General features: G+C 38.2%; 1 protein-coding gene across 27 annotated transcripts in view; it reads right to left on the reverse strand.

Moving 5' to 3' along the window:
• RIMS2 (regulating synaptic membrane exocytosis 2) overlaps positions 1-25,067 on the reverse strand; it is a 500,381-nt gene that overhangs the window by 278,830 nt on the left and 196,484 nt on the right. For all 27 annotated transcript variants that reach the window (XM_074814158.1, XM_074814086.1, XM_074813314.1 and 24 more), the window contains one exon: positions 3,763-4,688. In XM_074814158.1, the coding sequence (XP_074670259.1) occupies positions 3,763-4,688 (926 nt within the window). The remainder of the gene's footprint in view (positions 1-3,762; positions 4,689-25,067) is intronic.

A 25,067-nucleotide genomic window follows, 5' to 3' on the forward strand; every position in this document is an offset into this window, starting at 1 on the left:
AGTCATGCACTTCCCACCTCACCAAACCCCCTCTCAGCACTTCAGGTCAGTGCTGCCAGGCCCACGCTCCTTGCTCAGGGAGTCTCAATCTCTCTTTGCCAAAGCTCCCAAGACCAGTTCAGCCTTCCTGTCCTCTCTGAACACCCTTTTCCCACCCAGTCACCATCTCTCCCAAACCGCTGCTTCTGTTTCTCAGCCAACCTCAGAATCCTCTAACCTACTGCTCAGGAAGCTCCACATCTCACCTTCCCAGTTATCTTTATCAGATCTGTTTCCTTCATTTTATCTGTTTTTCCCAGACTACAGGTCACAAGTTTAGCCTACTTGTTCTACTAGCTTTGCTCTCCCCTCTTCTTCTTCTGCTCTGTTTCCACCTCAATCCACTGGTTTCCAGTCACCCAGTGAGATTTTGTTTTGCATTTCCTAAACCACCTCCCCTTGTTTGCTCATCTTTCTGAAGTCTCCTGATCCCCATTCCAATATGCCAGTCCTCAGCTTAGTTTATGGCCCAAATTTCCTAGTCCAAACATAAGTTGCATTACAAAAACTATGCAGCATCTTAAGAATCCAGCTCTTCTCTTCTGCAGTTGAATCTCCATCTACAATGCTTCTTCACCATGCCTATGTTTCACATGGCTGTCTACTGGGTGCCTGAGTGTTGTCTGGGTGTTCATCAGTTTTCTCTGCTCACACTGTCCCTTGATCCCCATAGAGAGAAGGCAGGAGCATTCCACGGCAATGGTTTCTCTGGCCATTACCAGAAACATGCAGAAAAATGATTTTGCCTTGTCCCCTCCCTGAAAATAAGCATATTACATTTTTAAAAATCAAGGAAAAAATTACCTTAAAGCAGACAGCTACTGAAATGAGATCAGACCCAAATACTTAGTCACAGGCATTCAGTAATAATGGATGCTCTTCCCAGAGCTCTTAATCCAGCAGCTGATCCATGTCTCTGTTGGACTTGTAAAATGAAATAGCTATCTTCATTTTGTATGCATATTTATGTTCCAACCATATATATGTATCAATCCTTTAATTTTGGAGATAAGCTTAAAAAGGCAAACTTTCAGGCTTTTAAGAGCATGTGGCTATAATTTTTCCTACATTTTCGGATAATTCACAATTTTCAGACTAGTTTCTTAAAAGCAGTGTCAGGGCCTTGTAAAATCTCAGATGTAATTCAGTGAACAGCTGCTTCTACAGCTCAGGCCCAGGCTGCTCCTCACAGCTGAGCAGTTCTTAATATTTATTTTCAGAATCTGTGAAAAGATGTGGGTACTCCATAGGAAAAGAGATTGAGAACAAATTATTCTCCTATTTTGGAGAATGCATTATTACCACATCCAAATTCTCACTCTAACATTGCCACCCTTCATCACTCCATGGCCAAATATTTTATATTTAGCATTATATCTTTGGCAAAATGGACTTTGTATGCTGCTTAAAAGGGCAGCTGGGAAATCCTCAGGTCTGGAGAGTTTTTGAAGGGCAGAAGACAACTAATTTGGGGGAGGAGGAACCCATTTTTATAGGAGGCGTTTAAAATAATTGTATTTTATCAATTAATGAAATAATGTATTGCAATCCAAGGAAGACTGTAGGGGTTTATGTGCTGGATTCCTTTTGGTGGTATTCATTAAGAAATCACTTGCTTATAGGGACTCTGAGTGCAGGCTGGTTTACATGGTAAGAAAGGTCCATGAAAACAAAAAGAATTTGGTAGGACTTTGTGGGTCTACCTGTAGCAGCTGTGAAGGCTGGATCCAGGTGGTGAGACACCCTCCTCCTCTTCATCCTAGCAGATCTCTTCTCTCCCATGCCTACCAGAAGCCAAATCTTCCCAAATCCAGTCAAATACTCTTCCAGAGCTTCCACTCCAGGGGTTAAAGAGTGGGAGAGAGATATGAATGGGGCTGAGGATATCATCCAATAATGTGGCCAGGGCTGCTGAGGCTGGCACCACCTGACTCTGGCTCTGAGTACAAGTGTTAATGCAGGCACAGTCAGCAGCAGTCAGACCTCTTCCCCAGTTCAAACAATTGCTCTCTTCCTCTATAAAAAAACAAAGCTGTTTGCCACACTGGTTCCAGCCACAGGCCACCACTGGGTCATGCCAACACAGCTACCCTCTATATATCATGAAAAGTGCTTACAGTAATTCAGTCAAGACTAACAAAACATAAAACACAGCACTTTTTTTCCTGTAAAATTTTGCAAGCTTTTCTCATTCATTTATAAAATACATGCTCAATTTAGCTTAATTCACTACCTGAGAAACCAGCACAGACATGACATTAACTATTGTTGTCAGTAATAATGCTCTCTTTGACACTTAAAGTACAAAATTATTTAAGTGAAAGCTATAATTTGTCAGATTATTATGATGACAGACTGAAACATTGTTTGTATAGTGAGTTTTAAATGTATATGTTATGTATGTTATGTGTACAAAAAATACATTGTTTTTATATTATTCTGTATGCTATGTTTCCCATGCTGAATTTCATTAAAGACTTTGCTACTACTTCCCGTATATTGATTGTTTCTATTTTCCTCAAGGTTGCTACTAAGAACAAAATTGTGAATACCCTGAAGTTGACTGAAGTTAACTGAAGTTCTTCTCATCAGGAAGACTAAGGGAGGTCAAGGTTTCATCACAATTGTTTCGTGTAAGTGCATGTAACTGGCTACTTTGACCTGGGTGAAATTTCCTTCTATTCTACACTATCTTGCTCCTTATCTATCAGACCATGGTTACAGATATGAAAATTCTGAGTTATTTCACCAACTCGAATTACTTGCTTCAGAACCAATTTGATAGCAATGTTAATAAGAAATAGTAGCAAATTTTCTAATCCCAATCCACAACAGCAGATGACCATTCATAAGAATTAGTAAAGGTGCACTAGCATAAGAATAATAACTGAAAAAAGGCTATAACTATTGTACTTTAGACCAACAAAATATATGAAGGTAAGCAAAGTAATATTATTGGTTTGATCCAGTTTAAAGTGATGGTCCCCAATGCTTTCATATTTAAGTCATACAATACCTTTGGATAGGTTGGGAATCATTTCAATTAATCTTAGCTTTTCTTTCTGACAGTCAAGTAACTCCAATATCATGAATCCTAAAAAGCACTAAAACGAAAAAGCACCATAGCCCCACAACAGAAAGAAACCTCCATTGGTATAAACCACATCGGTCATTTTAAATTTGTTTAACAGCTTGAATGGGTTAACTTTATACACACAGGTTTTTTGCAGATCAGATGTTCTTTAACCTGCAGCAGCCAGCATGAAACTGACATAAGCTCTGTATCATGTGCTCTAGTTAATTCAACAGAAATGCGGTCATGCGCCCACACTTGATCCAGAGCAAATATGCACTCGTTGTGATCCAGGAGTACGCAAATCTGGTATTAATGGACATGAAACCATGGCCTTATATGACAGCCCAGCTTTAGATACTTTTCAGATTTAATTAACAGGTTTTTCAATCGGCATATTTTTTCCTTTAACATTAACAAACACTGCTAGTAGCTGTGGTCTTCTTTTCCATGTAAATCATTAACTTTAGATTTAAGTAAATGAAACACAACATCAGAAAAAGACAACTCCCATCACAACAAACTTGTCACCTCTGAAGGGCTGTAGATATGTGGTTGCAATCAACTCTAACAGGTAAAATAAACATAAAATGGAATGGAACCTAAACCACATCTATATATTGAAAGAGTCAAATAATTAGAAATCTTACCTTTTTCACTAACACTTTCACTTTCAATTTCTACATCATCACAACTCGTGTACTCTGGAGTGGACGCTAATTCCTCTTCTGAGCTACTTAATGAAACCTGGCGCATTTTACCTCCCTTTTTCGTTTTATGGGGCTTTGGTGGTGGAGGTCTGACAGATTCAGACTGGTCTGAGCTGAGTGAATCATTACGTAACATGGTCTCCATCTTTTCACGTTTTGTTTTCCGTACAGCAGAATTGGGATCCAAATGGTGTTGTTTCCTTAATGAATCAGAGCGCCTCATATCTGGTCTTTCCAGAGGAATTGGACTCCTCCTAGGTGTAGGAGGGCTATGATTTGTGGTCCTCTGACGATTGGGACTTGGTCCCTGAGCCTCTCGAGTTCTTTCCATAGAGTATGAACGTTGATTTTCCATGGCAGCCCTGCGCTCAGACACTGATCTTTGTCTTGACGGTCGTTCCATTCTCAGCACAGACATCCGAGAATCTTCCAACTCGGTATTTGCCAATGAGACATCACTGTGTCTCCGTTCATGACGTGCTCGGGACACTTCAGCATGGATACGCATTTGTTCCTCATATGGTTGTGGCTTGACTGGATAACGAGCCAAATTAGGATCACTTCGATATCGTGCCTGGTATTCCTCTTCCCTTCGCTGCCTTTCATATTCTTCCCTGTTTTGTGCATCTTCCTCTTCTACCGGATACTCCTTGGAACGCCTGCGACTCCTTCTGTTGGAGTCTCTATAATCACCCAGTTCAGGTTCTTCATATAACTGAGGCCCACGCTGTGACCGCCTATCTGAATAATCTGATGGTGACCTGGGCATCGCACTGTCTGATGTAGCATACTGTGAATATTCGTCTCTCTCGTCCCTTTGGTCGTATCTTCTGTTCTGTTCTCTTGATATTGATGGGCTTCTTTTCCTAAATAATCATGACAAGAATGAAGAAAGAGAATTCTGTCAATATTTCTTGCAGCACAAATATACAGTTAATGCTAATTAAATGACAGAATGATCTGCTGATGGAAAAAAAATCTGTTCATTGCATTTCTTTGTGAATGTGCTCACACATTTTCTGTACTAAATTAAAGAAAGCATGTCCTGCCACAAATCTGCTTATGGTGCACAGTTTATATCAGGAACAGCTTTAAAATAAAAATGCTAATACAACATTATAAAATATAGAATACAAATACTTACGCTACTTTGTAGTCATAACAGCTTTGTAAGTACTAAAATTTTATAATCCTCTGTAATCATTTTACAGTGATATAACTTGACCATATACTTCTATTTCATAGAGTTTTATAATCACCATAGAAATTCATGCGAGCTGGATCATTCAGTTAGTTTCACCTTTTAGCCGCCATTATTGCTTAAAAACACACATTTCAGTTCCCACAAAACTATAATGTGTGCCAAGGGCAGAAAACAGGACAGACAAAGATCCAATAGCAGCATTTGTCTAAATCAGATGATCTCAGAAGACCTGAACTCAGAAAACAAAACATTTGTATTACATAAGAAGGGAAAGAGTTTCAAAGGCCTGCCTGTCTGACTTGACAAAAAAATTCTTCACATCCCTATAGGGATGGCCATGGTATTAGTACAAGCATTTGAGCAAGACACATCAGCCAGATACCAGAATGAAGTTCCTGTTCTGCATTAAGCATTGACTCTTTGTCACAGATGATATCTAGCCACAGGCAACAACTGAGGCTTCAGAGGAAGGTGAAAAAAGAATTATCAACAGATATTCTTCCCTGACACTGATAAATGATTGACTGAAGAATGTGATCTTATTATATGCAATATTTTTAATAGAGGATGTGTCTGGAATATACATTATGAATGTTATACGTTCTGTTTGTTTCGATACAGCATTGTTTCCTACTTGATTAGAAGGGATAAGTTAAATAGGAAGTAGTGATTCATAGGGAAAAAACAAGCTGGAGCTTCAGATCCTGCCTTTATCAATCCTAACAGGGTAACAAGCATTTAAAATGCTACTTTCAGACATGTTCAGATTCGTACTTAGTTCTTCATCCCAGGTGGATCTGAAGGAGTTACCTGCAGGAAACTGGAGCAAAGATCCCAGACGTGGATAAAAGACTGAGGTAGGCCTTCTCTGGGATAAAATAGATCATCTCAAGCTTTAAGTAATGAAAATATGTATGAAAATATGAAAAAATGTGTGAATCTGTTTTTGTGTTATCAGCCTTTTCCTCTTATATTTAGTTCTATCTTTATAATTAAGATCCCTTTGAAAATGTTTTCTACCCTCACAAATGGCCACTGTTCCTGAAGGGCAGCCTTGCAGGCAGCAACCAGGAGATTCTGCCTAGTGTCGAGAAGGACAAGAAAAAGGAGAGCAAAGACAAAGCTGTTGTTGCCACAGTTGTCCTAGAAGTTATAAGGAAAGGAAAGGCTACAACTTAGTAAAGGGGAGAACGAAAAACAGGTTCTCCTTGGTGCTCAGGAAAGTAGAAAGGGCTCTGCCTAGCTAGTAGGAGAGAAAATGCTCTTCTCACAGCCAGAAAGGAAATGCGGTCACTGCTCAGCAAGGGAAAATCACAACTGTCTGAGCAGAGCGTGCGCAGGGGGGTGACCAGCAAATTGGCATCCTGTCTTGGGTACCATACAGGGTCATTAATCTGTGCTTGAAAGATTTGGACTCAGTCTTGCCTTGTAAATACTAGAGTACTTTAGCCTTACAATGGCATCTGCAAATCAGGAAACTAATTCAATCTTGCAAAAATGCAACTCTTCCTGTGAAGTATTGACAAGTAATATAAGCATCATTTGGATGCCTGTTTGCTTATGGTGAAGCTAAGATGTCCTATATGTCTTATTAAAGTGTCATGTTCGTACCAGCACAAATCATAACCTCTGTAAGTTTAACAAAAACCCTATGGATTCTGCTACTGGGAACTCCAGTTGAATTGTTCTAACATGATGTGAACAGAGTCATAAGTCTAAAACAGAATGGCCAGTGGGAACAGACAATTAGGACAACAGAACTAGCAGAACCCAGACAATTTGCAAAGACACAGAAGTTTTTATTAAGACAACAGAGATTAGATGTCAAAACTTACTTTAAGGTAGACAAATATTTTTCATTTAAATACTTCAGCTGATGAAAAATATGCCACAACCCAAAATAACTTGTTCCAGGAGCAAATTATCTACATCGCTGAAAATTTTCGCCATGCCTATGACAAAAATGTGTCTCATTTCCCCTCCCCAATTCTGTCCCTCATATAGGCAAAATCTCCTATCTCTATGCAAATTCAATTGGAATAGATGGCACTCAACGGATATGGCATTCATCCATGTGGATCTCATTGCAAGGCTGAGACAACTAAGTGTGCACATAGAATGTACACATACTCTACTGTTAACACTCACACTGTATATACTCAGTCTATATTACATATGGATCAAGTTGTATTCACAGCCACAGATTTTTGCACAGATTTGACTCTTCAAGACATCAAAACACTCTAGTGAATGTGATATACAGGATCAACTCCATCATGAACTGTGTAACACACAAAACCATGCAAAATCTAGTTTGACAAATCTCACACTGCCTTGGAGCAGACTGAGTGTACACAGTCTTCAGGATTAAACAACTGTATACATGGATCTATAGTAATATAAACAACAGAATATCAAGAATTGTTTTAGCTACTAATTGTTTTAGCTAATATAGGAGATTACACACACACACACACACACACACACATGTATACGCATGCATATATCTACGACTCCATGTCACAGTGTCTTCATATGGATGTAAAGAATAGTGGACAATATCTTCTGGAAACATTGCTGCTACAAAGTCATGGGGGAAGAGGGTGAGAGGATAAAAAAGATGGAATTTCTGTATGAGTAAAATCACTTATTGTAGACTTTTTGCTGAGGCAAATGTATTTCTATCAGGAAAACACATCACTGAGGAACTGGCACAAGACTTACTAAAAAATCCACCCCTTTTTCTAGCATGAACTATGTTAATGAGAGAAGGATGTGCCAATTTAGCATTATATTTTCATACCTCTTGCAGAAACATTTTCTAACCTTTTCTGTTACATGTACCACAAGCAGTCATTGCCTTTCCTCCATTTTGTTGCTAAGACATGAACATAGGAACACCATTTATCCCTGACAGTAATGTAAAGATCAGCTGGGTCCTCAATCTTTTCCAGCCTTTCATAAAGGAAAAAGCTTTACACGGGTGCCCTGCATGTGTCAACTTCTAGGCTACATGCAAGAATAAGGACCTTCCTGAAAATGCAACCTTTTTCTTCAGAGAAAGCAGCCTGATGGATAAAAGTAACTAATTTAATTTCTGGCCTATTTTGATTAGCACCTTCAAACTCCCTTTCTAATTAATTTCATCCCTGCTGAAGGGATCTAACTTCACTACCAGGATCAAATGTCAGAAGTTGTAATCCTATCCATCAGAAATAAATTAACCGTACCTGTACACCTGATCGGCCAGAAGCCTTGCTGCAGGAGAGGGCTCATCCTGCCCAGCAGACACCATACAACTCAGTATTCAAGCCTGCATTTTTCTTTACTTCTCATCACAACACAATTAGCCCCTCTTTACCATTAGTCACTCTTCTTCATTTTAAAAATACCTGCTACAAACACAGTATGCTCTACATTTTAAACCAGTGTTATTAAATCATGGTAGGAGGAACAGTAGTCCTGAAAACTTATGGCCAGTCACTACTATTAAAAACTGCTGTTATTTTTAGATCACAAGCTAATTCTCACTCACCTTCATGAGCCTTTGTCTAATCCATTTCTCACCATTAACTACCTTAAAGATTCCTTAATAAAAGCCTTTCCTCATGTACCTGCAGCTAGATACACCATCAAAAATGGCTAAAAATGGCCTTTCCAGGACTTTCCTGAAACATTAAAAGTTAAGACAACTTTAAATGTGTGTCAACAGCTGTGATACGCACCCTCCAGCTGTCAGCTCAACTAAGCACTACATATCTCTTGTCAGAAGGATTACCACCTTTTCTGAAAAGGTTACCACACCACTGTAAAATCCTCCAGGCTATTGTGATTGCTGCTTCTTTGAAACAATAATAAAATAAAATCTCCATTATGGCTAGAAAGCTCTAGAACCCTCACAAATCTCTTCATCAGGCACATTCTATAAATACTATTTTTTCAAATATACAAACTGAAATTTATTTTCTATTAATTATCACCTTTTTTTTTAATTGTAATTTATCAATACACAACATTTGGTCTTTTAACACACATCTCTTAACCTTACACTGATGGAAACCTTATTTGCAGTGTGCTACAGATATCACTAGTACTATGAAAAAGCAAATAGCATGACTGTAACCTTACCTCCTGCTCATAAAGTTAAATTATTCAACTCCTCCACACTACAATAGGAAGTAAGTACTTAAAATACAGCATAGAAGAATATTAGACAGCTATTCTGCTTTGATGGCTCTGATTTCAGTAATGGAACTACATAGCTTGAAAGTCTTTGACAATCATTTGTATTCTTCCTTGAAGAGCAAACACTCTTCTGCTTTGATTTAGATTTTTAAAAAATTAATCCAAGCATACTGAGGAAAAGGAAATTTTTAAAGGTAAGTTCCCATCACATTTCAGAAGTCACAGATATTCAAAACCACTGTCACATGTAAAGTATTTATATCACTGTCAAAACTAGACCTCACATCTCCCTGGCTACTAATCTTGTCCTCAGACCAATGGAAGACACATTTGAACTACAGCAAATTTTAAAGAAAATATAATTCTGAAGATATGTTCAAACATATGGGTACCTGAATTCATCAAAATTTACTTGGAAATTTTTATAAATAAGTTTTAGGTCAATTAAAAAATAGGAAGGGCTCAGTGGGCCTGAGCCATCATCAGCTATTTGAAAACTGAATTTTCGTCACCTACTTGTAAGACCTACTTATACTTCAGTAGACATTACTTTAATATTTTGTTCTGTTTCCAATAAATCAGCAAGGAACAAAATTGCCTAGAAAATTAAAACTGAAAATATTTCTCCTGCACATATTGTAACTTTGTTTAACTGTTTTCAAAATGTGATCCTTTCAGTACATGAAAGAATATTTCAGAGTAGGTAAAAATTCACATTTCCCGCTGGAACTCTGTCACAAAAGCCATGCCAGAGACAGAGCTTCTTGTTAGAGACCTCATCAAATACACTGAGCACAGTTTTGTCTCTCCTTTACTATATGGCCCCTCTCACAAAAACAGCATTTATTGGTTCCTGAGTGATCATATAAGAATAATTCTACTATTCTAAACCTTTATACTTGTATGTGTTGTATTCAACAGATAGTCAGGCATTTGTTTTAAAGCAACAGTGACAGGGAGAAGATAAAAGACCATCACGACATCTCGCAAAAAAGTTCCTAGGGTACATGAAGGTGAGCTGAACACACTCCGGACCTTGCGACTAGAACTCCCATGACTGCAATGAACCCACAAAACTTGCCATGCAAAATTAAGATCTGGCTGCCTTTCTCAGGGAAGGTCCTACTCTCTCACTGTTAGGTACTCTTATGAAAGCATTTCCACAGACTTCCTTTGCCATACTGAAGAATCTGCAAAATATTTACCTATTTTTGGAAGTGTTTTTAAGAGATTAGCTGGTATTGATTTAACTCCTTTTCTCATTCTCTGCTTATAACCTTTGCTTTTGCTGAGTCACACTGTGCATGATAAATCATTTTGCACACTCTCCAAAGCAGCTATGGCTCCAGCTTATTGAAAAAACAGCTTTTTCTGACTTCTAAGCAGTTCCAGTTTCTACGAGGATCTGTTTTTGCAGTTCTTCTATGCTGTCTAGTTTTATACTAGATTATTCTTCTGATCTGTCTGTTCTCTTCTCCTTGGTTTCTCACCCCACCAAAAAAAAGAAAGAACGTAAGCAACCAATGCACGATTTGAAAGGTAATTCATTTAAACAGCCTACTCTGGTTTAAAAAAAAGGTATTTATTGCATTTCTTGTCCAATATAGTTTTAAACAGCCTGCCCTGAAGTACATCTAACACTCAGATATCTAAGCAATTCTCGCTAAGTAAAGTTCATCCGAGACATTATTTCTTTTCTCATTTCAGCCACGCCTTACAAATTTTATAGTAACCGTATTTTGAACCATTAAAATCCCTTCCAGCTAAATATCTCCAAACAATAATGAGTTAAGTTTACAATGATGATTATAAAATTACTGAAGCATGAGAGTGATACTGCAGATGTTGATCTCTATTAGATTTTATCTGAAAATATAAATTCACATACTGTGGGTTGGTATCAATGGAATGAAAGGAAATCTGTGGTAAAAAAACACTACCACAATTAAATTTACCACTGATACCAGCTTTGCTTTGAACTTGACACAATTGTATGGACATATAAAACAATACAATTACTTCAGAATCACATCTTTTGTATACAAGTAGTTCAACAAAAATTCAGCATTGCAGCTTTCAAGAGTTAATTTCAATTTGTGTGGGGAAAAGAGTTATAACATGGAAAAAACAAGGGACTGATGAACAAAACTAGTGATTTTAACTATCCCTTGCTAATCTACAAAAATTTGGGCAATCACTTCATTTCACAGTTTTTTATTACATTAAGAAACTCACGAATAGGAAAACGGGACTACCAGTAGAAACGGCTTTGACCTCCTTTATTTTGACTGAGTTTCCAGTAGCCCTTATATCATATAATTTGATTTTAGAGAACTGCAAAGAGAGGAGTAAAATAACTATATTTTAATTTTACTGTTCATTCAGCTACACTGAAGAATGCTTACTTTTTACAAATAAACAGCCTGAGATTTGTCTTTATTTCTACTTTTGAACATTTTCAAAATAATATTTTGTTAATTATTTCCACTTAATATATAAACAAGAAATATCTCACCTACTTTTCCAGTAAAATCTCTTGTTAAAAAAGCTAATCATAAAAACAATGCTAAATGGATTAAATTTCTTTTGAAAATTGGTCACAATGTGCATTCTAGTTATCTGTCTCAGTATTGACACCATAGAAATCATTTGCAGAAAGGTGGAATCAATTAACAGCTGGCATACAGCAGGATTCAAATGAGTTTAAAACCCAGGGTGTTAAAAGAATAGTAGGTCACAGAAACATTAAAACATAAGAATGAGTTAACACAATACTTAATTGTTACTAAAAAGGACTTAATATAAAATACAAGAAAATTCCAAACTTCTGCATATACTATTTTTATGAAAAGTAATCAAACTTCTCAAGAAATATTTTTGTCACAGAAAATATTATACAATTTAAAATACTAATTTAAAGTACAATAAAGATACTATTCTCATATATCTGCAGCACAATAAGAAGCTTTTCAGTATTTCCATTGAGCTTTTTTTGCTAAAAGTAAAAAATATCTTCCTAATCATCCCCAAAAAGAACAAAAAAATGCTGAGCATTACAATTTGTTTTCACACAATATATTCAGCGTCTTTCTTCCCTGCTTTACCTTTTGATCAGCCACTGCACATCTGGGAAGTAGGAAGCCTCGGGTTCATGAGAATACATCAATTTTTGTTCTGGCTAGGTCTTTCATTTAATCCTCTAGTTTCAGTGAAATCATACGAACAGTCTCTTAATTTTGAGACAGTTTTTTAGATATATTTTGCAATCCCTTCCCCCAAAATGCAATTACAAAATATAAGGCATCTAGGAAAAAAAAAGGTCTAGTATATGAAAAAAACAGCAATTCAAGTCAGAGAGCTGACCCAAAGGGAAGCTATTGAGAGCATGAGCGGAGTGTTATAGTTTAATACTGTTACCATGTGCTGTATATAGCTGGAGGTCAAGTAAGAATTTACCCTATAAGGAGGATTATGGTACTTAGCTGATTAGTGCCTTGCTACAGTACTATTGCCTACAAATGTACATGCTGGCCAAGGCATTTAATTTAAACTATTTTTAAAATTGTGCAGTTCCAGTATTTCATGTTTTGTGTTACTAGGTCCAGCACCTTCTTTGTGTTCTAGGTCTCAAATGAAATTATGTAATATCTATTATTTTTAGTTTGTAACAAGTCAAATTTTGACATCATTTTCAACCGTTAGGCTAAAATAGCTGTAGCATCCACTTCAGTCTGATGTGCTGAACATACTGTAGAACTGAAAATACCTTTTTTTACATACTATTTAAAAAAAAAAAAAAAAACAAAAAAAAAAAACAGTGAAAATCAATGGACTAATTATTTCTAGCAACAGTCATCAGAACTCACTTTCAAAATATGGTGAGAATGTGAAAATAATAGAAAGCAAATGTGTAGACAGTCTCACTTGCATTCATTATAACCACATTTTTCCACAATTTCACAAGCAAGGTATCTTCTATCTATGCAGACTAGCTTACAAATAAATTAGGTTTAATATAAAGCACCATAATCCAGCAAACTTGACTGTAATAAATTTAAGCCCTGATAAAGTGGCATGACATGGGAAAAATACAGACTTAGCAGGAACCTAGATTTTCTCCACCTTAATAATAGTGAGTTCATACTCCTAGAAAAGGCATTCGGACACCAAAGATTTTTCCCTCAGTCATCACAGAGTAGATCGCATGATACACTTTGCCTATACATCTAATTTTGAGTCTAACATTTTTAAAATATTTCAGTTTCTTACCACAGGAATTGTTCAGCAGGTGCTTTACCCAGCAGTTGAAAGTATCCTCATTTTTCAAAGGAAGCCTTTAAGTCTGATGAAGAGGAGAATTTTCTTTCAAAGAAACACTCCATTCTTACTAGGGTATTATCACCATTAAATAAAAATATAGCTACTTCAATAATGATCAAACAGTAAGAAAATATCAGCATCATGGCCAGTCCTGTGAGAATTGTTTTGCCTAATAACATCTCTGCAGGCTGTTTTTGATTGTTGAACTCCTAAAACAGTAACTTTACTAATGAATGTGAGTCAGTCTATCTTTTCTTTTTTTTCTCTTTTTATTGTATCCACAATTACAATATATATGTGATACCATACAATGAACTTCAGTTTTAAAATATCTCTGTGGTTCATATTTCAGTCTGGAAGAGATGAAATAGGTCATACTGAGCTGTTTTGATGCCTCCGCAAAAGAGCAAGCAGAAAATAACCTCTGTGAAAATGCCCAGTTTCTTCAGTAATGTGAGGTGAAGGCCCATTATTAAATCCAGTGAATTAAATCAGTGGTGGCTCATCAATGAATGGTGGGCTGTGTGCAGCAGCTTCTCCAAGACAAAGCTGGCAGGCTAAACGTGTTCATGATTGGGAACATCAGCTGGACCACTATGAAATGAGACAGGTGCATTCAATTACCACGGTACATAAAACTTTAAATTTCCAATTCAACAGTCATTCTCAACATGCTGGTGAGACAGGATTAAATGTGTGTATTTTTAAAGCAGCATCTAACTTTCTCCAACATAGATGCAGACCATGTTTACAGAAAAATAATTTGTATTTATGTAAAAAGCCACAGCACCTATATTATATATTGGTAGGACATGACTTTACAATGTTTTTCAAGCTAAAAGAACTTGCTCCACAGAAGTTTAAGTACTGGGCTCGCAATCCACAGTCCTTGTGTGAGCCCAAACGCGTAGGATCAAAGAGTTATGGCTGCCTAGACAGACCTCCTTCAGTTTGGATACCAGGGCTCAGACAGTAGGTAGGGATGTCCACTATGTCTGTGCTGCCTGGGTTTTCAGAGATGCTATGTGAAAAACTTCCCACCATACTACCATGTAGTAACAACATCATGTGCGTAAAAACGACCTGGTTTCCTGAAGTATCAGCAGATAGTAGGGCCGTCCTCAATTACCCAGTTCAGATCTCTGAATTAGGTATTTCTACCGGAGCTACTTCGCTTTTCTGCAGTGCAGAGACCAGCTCTGGATGTTCCCCCCTCTTAGTTTCTGATCATCTTTTATAGTTGTCTACACTAGAGCAAGTCTTCCATAAAAGAGGTTCAACATGAACTTTGTCAAAGAAGAAAATTTATTCATTTGTAAAAATCCATATAGGAGATCACTAGCTACTCTAGCAAGTGTGTGGAAGTGAACACTTGGAAGTGAAAAGGGTAACACTGCTGCCTAGCAGCTTTTATACAGAAAGGTAGCATCCAGTCAGGATGACACCAGTCATCTGAACATCTGACTATCTGAACATCCAGAGGAAAATACCAACCTCTTCTAGCAGGAAGCAAATCAGTGCTGAACAGTCCTTGCAGAACTACCAGAAACATAATAGCATGAAGAAAATTCACTGAAATATATAGCTATGTTTCTTCGAAGAAAGTTGTGTGGGAATCAAAGGCACTCTAAAATGAAACACCTAAAACAAACCTAGTCTTGTAAACACAAACAAGCCCTTAGATGTATTCTGCATTCTACTGCAATGAAGGTAGACTTAACAACTCCAGTCTTACTTAAAAAATAGAATAAGATGCCAGCTTTTTATATTCCACAGGAGAAATAACTGCTCATTTTGTAACTCCATGTGTATATAAACATCCCAACTAATTCATGCTTTACAGTTCCTGTCACCAACATAACCTGCTTTACCCCAGAAGCTTTTTTTCAGTAGGATTCTCCAAAGATACAAATGATGAAATTCTAACTAAAGTTCAGGGCTACGTATTAGAAGATTTTAGACCTATTTTTTGACCATTGGTCACTTCTTCCCTCAACAACAGCATTTCTAGAAAAGGTATGAGAACCAATAAAAAGATGGCCAGCCAAAACCAACTAGATTCAATGGGCAAATAGCTAAGAAACACTGAGAGGAAATTGTTCAAGTTGTACAGGTTCTCAGCACCTTCAGTAACACAAGCCTATTATAAAAATCACAGAGTACTCTCAATAACTCAGTCTTAAGTAGAATGTGAGTGATCATCTAAGAAAACACAGTAAAGAACAGGAAAAAAGTAATTAAGGAAAGTGATGATTTAAAACATTTTGTGAAGACACTCTTGAAAGCTTTTAGAGATTAGGGATGACTTCATCACTCTCAGTACTGTTATTATCAGATTGTTGGGATTGGTAGTATTTTTTAAGTTATCCTTTACTTTCGTTGTTGAGCAAAGCAACAACAAAGGTTAAATGTATGCTCACTGAAGCACTTTTCAAGCATGAGAGCAACTGGATATCAGGCCGGGAAGCCAGGCTACCTTTGCAAGAGTCTATAAAAGACATTCAAGATGCTTGAGTTGACAGAGCAGAAAGCAAAGATCAAGTTTCTGTAATTTTACAGGAGAAAAACAGTTAAAATGTACAGTTGGACAGATTTGACTTTTACAATTGGCAAAGAATATTTCATGGTATATAGCAATTTTGAAATGCATATCCAGGTGAACTAACCCAAAACAGTTACAAAATTAATAGATTCATATATAATAATGAGAGAAGGATAACCATGATCACATAGTTTGAAGTCCTTCCTCCACAGGATGTTTTTTCCAGAAATTAGTTATCGGATATAACTGAGACTTTGCTGAGAAGGGAAAAAAAATAAAATTAAATTCCTTATATTTTGCCTTACTGTGGCACCAAGTTCATTTATCGTTAGGGTGATATTTCCCAACGCAATGGATTAGATTATTTAGGTTTATATGAATGATACGCTATTACTAGCACAATCTAAAGAATTTTTACCTTTCTACTATCTGGCCAGTGCCTTACAGCTGTGAGTCCTGTAGCAAGGTGAGAAGAACCAGTGGTACTCAGTTGGAATTTTGAGTCTGATTTATAAATCCATAGAAATATGGGGTGGGGAGAGGGGGAGGCAGAGTGGGAAAAGACGTGGATAATTATAGCCATGTTAGAAAGTTCTTGCCACAGATATAAACACTTAAAATACAGATAAAATCTTGAGAGAATTACCATCATCAATACATCATAGAAAAAAATAGGTTTCCAAAAACTAGTTTTGTAAAAAGTGGACAGAAAGATATTACTGTGCAAGAGGTTATAGACATTTCTTCTTCAGCCCCTTTTTGCTTTTTTAGACTAGTTTAGAAATGCCTTCAATAATGCATTAGAGACTATGTCTGAATGGAGAATTCAGGTGCAGTTACTGATCAATAGTGTAAATGCTAAAAACTGACATTAATGATACAGAAGCATTTTCTAGCTAGCATTTGCCCAATACTTGTTAATATGAAGAAAAATTCCAGTTTAGCAAAAATATGAGAAGAAAAGGTATTAAATCAGTTTAACTGAAAAAAACTTTACCTATGGCTTCAAAATGATACTTCATGTTATAAAAATAGAATATTAAAGCACAAATTTATTTTTGAAAACAGAGGAACTTTATGACTTATTTTCTCTTTCTCAGTCACTTAAACTAACAGGGAAGCATTTTAGCTATGCTTTATGCTGCATTACGGCTTTACCTTGCTGCTTGTTCATTCTGCATTAGGACTGATCTTGTTCCTTGTGACAACGGTTCCACCAGACAGTTTAACCACATACAACAAAGACACTGCACCAGCATTCATTGCAGCAGGATAGCTCCTCTAAAAGTGCAACATCCCTAAAGATTTTTAGAGAAAGTGCCGGCCTAGGTTCACCTACTCTACTTTGACAGGCACTGTAGCCACCCTATTCTATGCATACTTTTGTCATAGCTCTTCCTTAAAGCACTGGCTTAAGGGAATGTCGAGTGGAAATTTTTTACACTACTGGAAGAAATATGAGAAAAAGAAGTAAAATGTCTGAAGTCATTAGGAATAACACACATTTCTGCAAGACAGCAAAATTAACATGGAAAACATGTTCATAGCCAAGAGATCCAACATTTTGCCAGACATTCTGAAAACTCTTTGCAAGAATCATCAAAGAGACAGGCTCACAGGCAAAGGCTGGTCCAACAAAATACTTAAGGACTTTGCAAGGCTGGCAAAGACTGGCAATTATGTAATTCATTTTAATTCAACTTCATATGAAATTCTGTTTTCTCTCTTTCTCAACAAGTTGCCTTAAGAGAACACTTACTGAATCAAAAGCCATTTTCAGGTCAGGTCAGCCTAACACTGGTAGGACCACATTGTCTCACCACCTGCAAACAGTACGTTTTTAGTTCAAAAATTCTGGATTTAAAAGAGTCTTTCGCTTATACAGGAACCTGGATTTGACATTTCAGTTCCAGATTATCAGGCATAATGGATCTATTCATCACATAAAGTGATTAAAGACTGTAATAGAAACAGTGAGATGATTGGTACTTTATGCAAATTATGTATAATCAGAGGGACTCACACAGGAGCCTATAAATACTGCAAGAATCTGGACTGGGAACTTGGTTCAGGACTACTCTGCTATTATCTTAAAAATACAGAGGAGCTACAAGCAAACACAGAGATATGCATCTCAATGAAGTAGACTAAAATGCTTTCATTAATTGATTTATTTGGAAGTTGTATGTCTTGCAACCAGTATTGAGCACCAGTTGATATGCTGGGCAAAGATCATCATCAAGGAATGAAGAATATGATAAATTCTCAGTCTAAGGAAGTTATACTCAAAAAGATAATCAAATTCTGTTTAATAACAATTTGACAAAAAGATAAAGCTGTAAATCAACATTACAGCTTTAAAATTACTGCCTACAGAAATCAAACAAAAAAAAATATCAGTGCTAGGAAGGACGGACACAAAATAAAACCCAATCCAGGATATTTCTAATCTAAGTTTCTGTCATTACTTTATATTCTCTGTAATGGCAATGCTTGGGAGAAACAAGAAGGGAGTGCGGAACGTTGCTCCTGTAAACTGTACAGGAGCTGGGACTTGCTGGGCATAAGTACAGGCTAAGTACCCATGCAGGAACAAATCATGATACTCTGGTTTATTTAGCTGCCTAGACACACGTCCAGAAATATTCCTGCTTTCAAGATCTTTCTTATCATTCCCACTCACAAATTTTCAAATATCATTTTGTCAGTTTACTCATAAACTTTGTCTTCTGGCTTCCTATGAGTAGGAATTATTTGCGATTATTCTCCCTTCTTAGAATGGATATTGCCACAAAGAGTCTTCTAGTCTGGAATAGGACAGCATTTCTTGCCTATAGCATCTGATACCTCCTTGTCTGTGAACTCAAAGGAAAGGAGAGGGTTACCTGAGAAACACATGTCTTAATCGGCCTTACACTAACAACATGACAATAAACACTTATTCGTCACCTTTAAAAACAAAAAACATTCACTTTTGCACTCCAAAAACCTGCGGATGGCCAAGATTAAGAATTCAAGATCATAAGGGCCCTATGATGTATATTCACAAGATCTTTAATTTTCAGTAAATCTCCTTGATAGAGCTTAACAAGTAGGACTATAAATCTCCATGTTTCACTGTAAGATTAGGGCCAGTACTTGAGTGCTAGGTGTCCCTATAAAAATGCTTATATGAACAGCCTTTGGAAGTGAAGAATCACAAGCGATTTTGATAGGTACATGTGAAAAGCAGTTTTATCACCTGATTCAATGACCAAGCTCAAGCACCAGCATAAGAAAAGAGGTTTTTTTAATATATATTACTTCCAAAGATCAAGAGGAAATTAGTGCTCTGGACTTCTTTCTTAAGCTCGCTGACTATTAAAGGGAGCTTCACCACAGACATGATTTCCTTTCCTGACTCCCTCTGTTGTCAAGCTAACTGCTGTCTAACAACAATTATACTAGCGCTTCACGTAGTACAGCAAAACACAAATATTCCAAATATTCTAGTACATGGGTTCATTTGTTCTGGTGCCCAAAAACCAAACATGGTTTTTTTTCCCAGTAATACAACGTGCACACCAGTTTTATTGCAAAACCTGTTTTCTGCTTATGCATTTTTTTAAACTTTCCAGTTCTTTACATGTTCCATAGTTGACTGGTATACTGAGGCCAATAATACAAGATGGCAAAAGAGCAAGTAAAAAGCAACATACCTTATATAGATATGCATTTCAATTTTTTGTTACTCTTCCTGAATCCACACATATTTCTGCTCTTTGCTAGCAAAAGTATCTTGTGACCATGGCAAAATCACAACCTTATCCACACCAGGGATCCAGGACCTATATATGCCTATACCACCTTTCAACAAGAAGCATATAGCTTTCAGGCACAGTGCTGTGATTGTGTCCAACTGCATATCAGATCTCTTCCATTAGAGAATCTGTTTGCATGAGAGCTTCCAATAAAATATATCTTTAAATCATTTATATTCAGAGACTTTTGCTGAGAAATCATACTACCTTTTCAGGTCATCTTTTATGACAGTCCATTCTGAGGATAGGCAACAAAAAAGCAGACTTTGGGTTGAACTGTATCACTTCACACAAACCAGAGTTATGGACGTTCTTCTCAAGTAATGATTCAAGATCAGCATGGGAGATAAAATTGAAACACACTGATATCAAAAGTGGATACAAAGCAAATAGCAAGATTTAAAAAGGTGATTTAAATTAGAAGACTCCCAGAATTCTTGGTTTGAGGTGACCAGCACATCTTTCTTACAGTAAGTAGTACACTAAGGAATAGTGGTACAATTGGAGTGCGACAATTGATAGCTACAAGCTCTTTAGGAGGGATAGACAAGGAAGGAGAGGTGGTGGGGTGGCGCTGTATGTTAGGGACTGTTATGATTGCTTTGAGTACAAGTGTAGTGAAGACAGGGTAGACTGTCTTTGCATTAGAATCAGGGGGAAGGCCAACAGGGCAGATGTTGTAGTAGGAGTCTACTATAGGCCACCCACCCAGGAAGAGAGGTGGATGAAATATTCTACAGGCATTTAGGAGAAATCTCACGATCACTTGCCCTTGTTCTTGTGGGAGATTTTAACTTCCCAGACATCTGCTGGAAATACAACACAGCAGAGCGGGATCAGTCCCGGAGATTCCTGGAATGTGTGGCAGATAACTTCCTGACAGAGCTGGTGAGTGAACCAACCAGAGAAGGTGCCCTGCTGGATCTCCTCTTTGTGAACAGAGAAGGGCTGGTGGATGATGTGGCGGTTGGAGGCCGACTAGGGCACAGCAATCATGAAATAATAGAGTTCTCTATTCTTAGAGAGGCCAGGAGAGGGGGAAGCAGAACTGACACCCTGGACTTCCAAAGGGCTGACTTTGTCTTGTTTGGGCACCTCCTTGACAGGATCCCTTGGGAGATGATCCTGAAGGATATAGGGGTCCAGGAAGGCTGGACAGTCTTTAAGAAGGAAGTGTTAATGGCTCAGTAGCAGGCGGTCCCCAGGTGCTGTAAGAGGAGCCGGCGACAGAGAAGACCACCCTGGCTAAACAGGGAGCTTTGGCTGCAACTCATGGAGAAAAGGAGAGTTTACAGCCTCTGGAAGAAGGGGCTAGCCACTCACAGTGATTACAAAGAGGCTGTGAGGCTATGCAGGGCAGAAATCAGGAGGTCTAAAGCCCAGCTAGAAATTAATCTGGCTTCAGCAATCAAGAACAACAAGAAATGTTTCTGTAAGTGTGTTAACAGCAAAAGAAAGACCAGAGAAAGCCTCCATCCCCTGCTAGACGCAGGAGGAAACATGGTAACAAGTGATGAGGAAAAGGCTGAGGTGCTTAATGCCTTCTTTGCTTCTGTCTTTAATAACAAGACTAGCTGTATTGAGGGAATTGAGCCTCCTCAGCCAGAAGACAGAGACCGGGAGAACAACTCCCCCGCATTCCAGGAGGAGACAGTCAGTGACCTACTGCATCACATAGACATACACAAGTCTATGGGACTGGATGGGATACACCCGAGGATGCTGAAGGAGCTGGCTGGGGTGCTCGCCAAGCCGCTTTCCATCATTTACCAGCAGTCCTGGCTGACCGGGGAGGTCCCGACAGATTGGAAACTGGCCAATGTGATGCCCGTATATATAAGAAGGGTCAGAAGGATGATCCAGGAAATTACAGGCCTGTCAGCTTGACTTCAGTGCCCGGGAAGCTGATGGAGCAGCTCATCCTGAGTACCATCACACAACACATGCGGGACAACCAGAGGATCAGGCCCAGACAGCATGGATTTATGAAAGGCAGGTCCTGCCTGACAAACCTGATCTCCTTCTACGACAGGGTGACCTGCTCATTGGATGAGGGAAAGGCTGTGGATGTTGTCTACCTTGACTTCACGAAGGCCTTTGACACCGTTTCCCACAGCATTCTCCTGGCAAAACTGGCTGCTCACGGCTTGGATGGGCACACGCTTTGCTGGGTAAAAAACTGGCTGGATGGCTGGGCCCAGAGAGTTGTGGTGAATGGAGTTAAATCTAGTTGGCGGCTGGTCACGAGTGGTGTCCCCCAGGGCTCGGTTTTGGGGCCACTCCTGTTTAACATCTTTATTGATGATCTAGAAAAGGGGATCGAGTGCACCCTCAGTAAGTTTGCAGATGACCCCAAGTTGGGTGGGAGTGTTGATCTGCTCGAGGGTAGGGAGGCTCTGCAGAGAGATCTGGACAGGCTGGAGCGATGGGCTCAGGCCAACTGTAGGAGTTTCAATAAGGCCAAATGCCGGGTGCTGCACTTGAGCCACAACAACCCCCAGCAGCGCTACAGGCTTGGGGAGGAGTGGCTGGAGAGCTGCCAATCAGAGAGGGACCTGGGGGTGTTGATTGACAGCCGGCTGAACATGAGCCAGCAGTGTGCCCAGGTGGCCAAGAAGGCCAATGGCATCCTGGCTTGTATCAGAAATAGCGTGGCCAGCAGGGACAGGGAAGTGATCTTACCCCTGTACTCAAGGTGCACCTTGATTACTGTGTCCAGTTTTGGGCCCCTCACTACAAAAAGGACATTGAATTACTCGAGCGTGTCCAGAGAAGGGCAATGAAGCTGGTGAAGGGTCTGGAGCACATGTCGTACGAGGAGCGGCTGAGGGAACTGGGGGTGTTTAGTCTGGAGAAGAGGAGGCTGAGGGGAGACCTCATCGCCCTCTACAACTACCTGAAAGGAGGTTGCAGAGAGCTGGGGATGAGTCTCTTTAACCAAGTAATAAGTGATAGGACAAGAGGTAATGGCCTCAAGTTGTGCCAGGGAAGGTTTAGACTAGATATTAGGAAGTATTTCTTTACAGAACGGGTTTTTAGGCGTTGGAATGGGCTGCCCAGGGAGGTGGTGGAGTCCCCATCCCTGGAGGTGTTTAAGAGTCGGGTCGACATAACACTTAGGGATATGGTGTAGTTGGGAACTGTCAGTGTTAGGTTAACGGTTGGACTAGATGACCTCCAAGTTTTTTTCCAACCTAGATGATTCTGTGATTCTGTAATTACAGTTATTAACAATTACAGTTGAAATGATTTAACATGCTATCTTCACCACTCTTAGGCAATACTGTGTTGCAGATTTCAGAGTGGAAGATACCTACCCTTGAACTCAAGATCAAGGTGAAATCACAAGTATGAGAACACTTAAGCAGCAGTTTGGTATTCAAAGCCTCCAGTGTTGCAGTCATATGAGGAAGTTTCAGTGCTGATTGTCCATGTTCTCTTGTATGGAAGCCACAACACATGAAACACCAATGCACACTTACCTTGATTAGAAATAACATTTAAGTCTTCTGAATTTGTTACTTTAGTAACAAATGGATAAAAAACAAATAGGTCCACAGCAAAGATAAAACCTTTATTTGGAATTCAGATGGATAATGCAAAGGAGGAGGGGGATATATGAGTCAAACTTCCCAAAATTTTCAGACATGTAGCTATGTAATGGATGGGCTACTGCACATACAGAATGTGACCACCTTCAGATTATTCCTCTATGCCTTCAGCATAAGAAGGAATGGAGAGACAGTAAAAGGAGGAAAGCATACCTCTGCAGAAATTCAAAGACTGGGGGGAAAGAAACAGAAAGAGATGCAAGAGAGCATGTTCAGCATAACCTGCACCTACTGTAAATGAGGTTCCCTTCATTACATTAGGAGACCTGTTTAGTGTTTCTGATATCACCAAATTTACTCCAGCTAGGAGTCTGAGATTCTCAAAAGTGCCTAACATCCTAGTCTGTATTTCATGGTTTTTCCCAAAACCATTACTTTAAGACAGATAATCTTCACCAGAAGAACTATTTTCCTCTTATTACTTTTATCTCAGTAGAAATGCTGCTGTTGGGGATTTAAAACCTATTTATAAATTTTCCGTAACACTCAGACAAATAGCAGTCTGAACTTCATAAATCTATGTGAAAACTAGTTTAAAATAAATGTTTCTTAAAATAATAAGCCCTGGCTAGAGTATGATTAATTTTTTTCAGAGCAAATTGTAATATGGCAAAACACTAACAAGTCTGAACATTCTTTTGGAATATTCAGTATAGAAAATTTAACAAAAAAGTGAATGGTTGAAACAAATATTGCTCTTATATTCTTACTACTGTTTTAACAGAATTTTTATCTTGGTTTTTTTAAGACTTTACTATGTTAAAGAGTAAAAACTATTCTAGTATCACTAGCAGTTTTCTGTAGTGTGACTCCTGAACATGTATTGCCTCATCTTTGAAGAATTTGTCACCCATTCCTTGAGAGGCAACATTCCCGTCACACATTTTGTAGTGCTGGTTAATAACACAAAAGTTATCCAGTCAGGTTAACTATCAAGAGCCAGTAAGTTTCAAAGCCTATTGAAAATAAAAATCATGAAATCAAGTCCACATACTCAGTCATATCCAGAGAATTCAACAGATTTCAACAAGATTAAAAACTGGGATTTTTCAAAAGAACTGACAACAGGAAATAATTATTCCATGTATCACTGGATCTTTTTGGTTGTAGTTGTGTTTACTAAAAGTTTTCATTTGCTTCTTGCTGTGCTTATAATTTAAAAAAAAGACAAAAAATTAAAAGTATTTGGTCAAATGCAAAATTATGCATTTATAACAAAGCTTAATCTGACATTTACTATCTGTGACCATCTCCTACCAAGATCACTATTAACAAGAATGCGGCATCCTCCAAAGAAATCCAGACCCCTAAATCTGGAGGGAGAAAAAGAAAAAGGCCATAAAAAAAAGAGATATCCATTGCTAAATCTCACACTAAGCTATATTTTCTGATGAAAACCAGAATGTCAGAAAAAATGTCTATATATGGATAACTTCAGCCTGTATTTTATGCAGCTAAAACTAAGTATTGGTGGGGAGCCTGATTTTTAGAAGGACACAGATGTCCAAACAGACGTAACTTCAATTGTAATTCCAGGCATGAGCAACAGATACCACCAATTTTTAAAATATGTCCAGAGACCT

This window comes from Strix aluco, chromosome 1 (assembly GCF_031877795.1).
Source record: "Strix aluco isolate bStrAlu1 chromosome 1, bStrAlu1.hap1, whole genome shotgun sequence".
Classification (NCBI taxonomy): domain Eukaryota; kingdom Metazoa; phylum Chordata; class Aves; order Strigiformes; family Strigidae; genus Strix; species Strix aluco.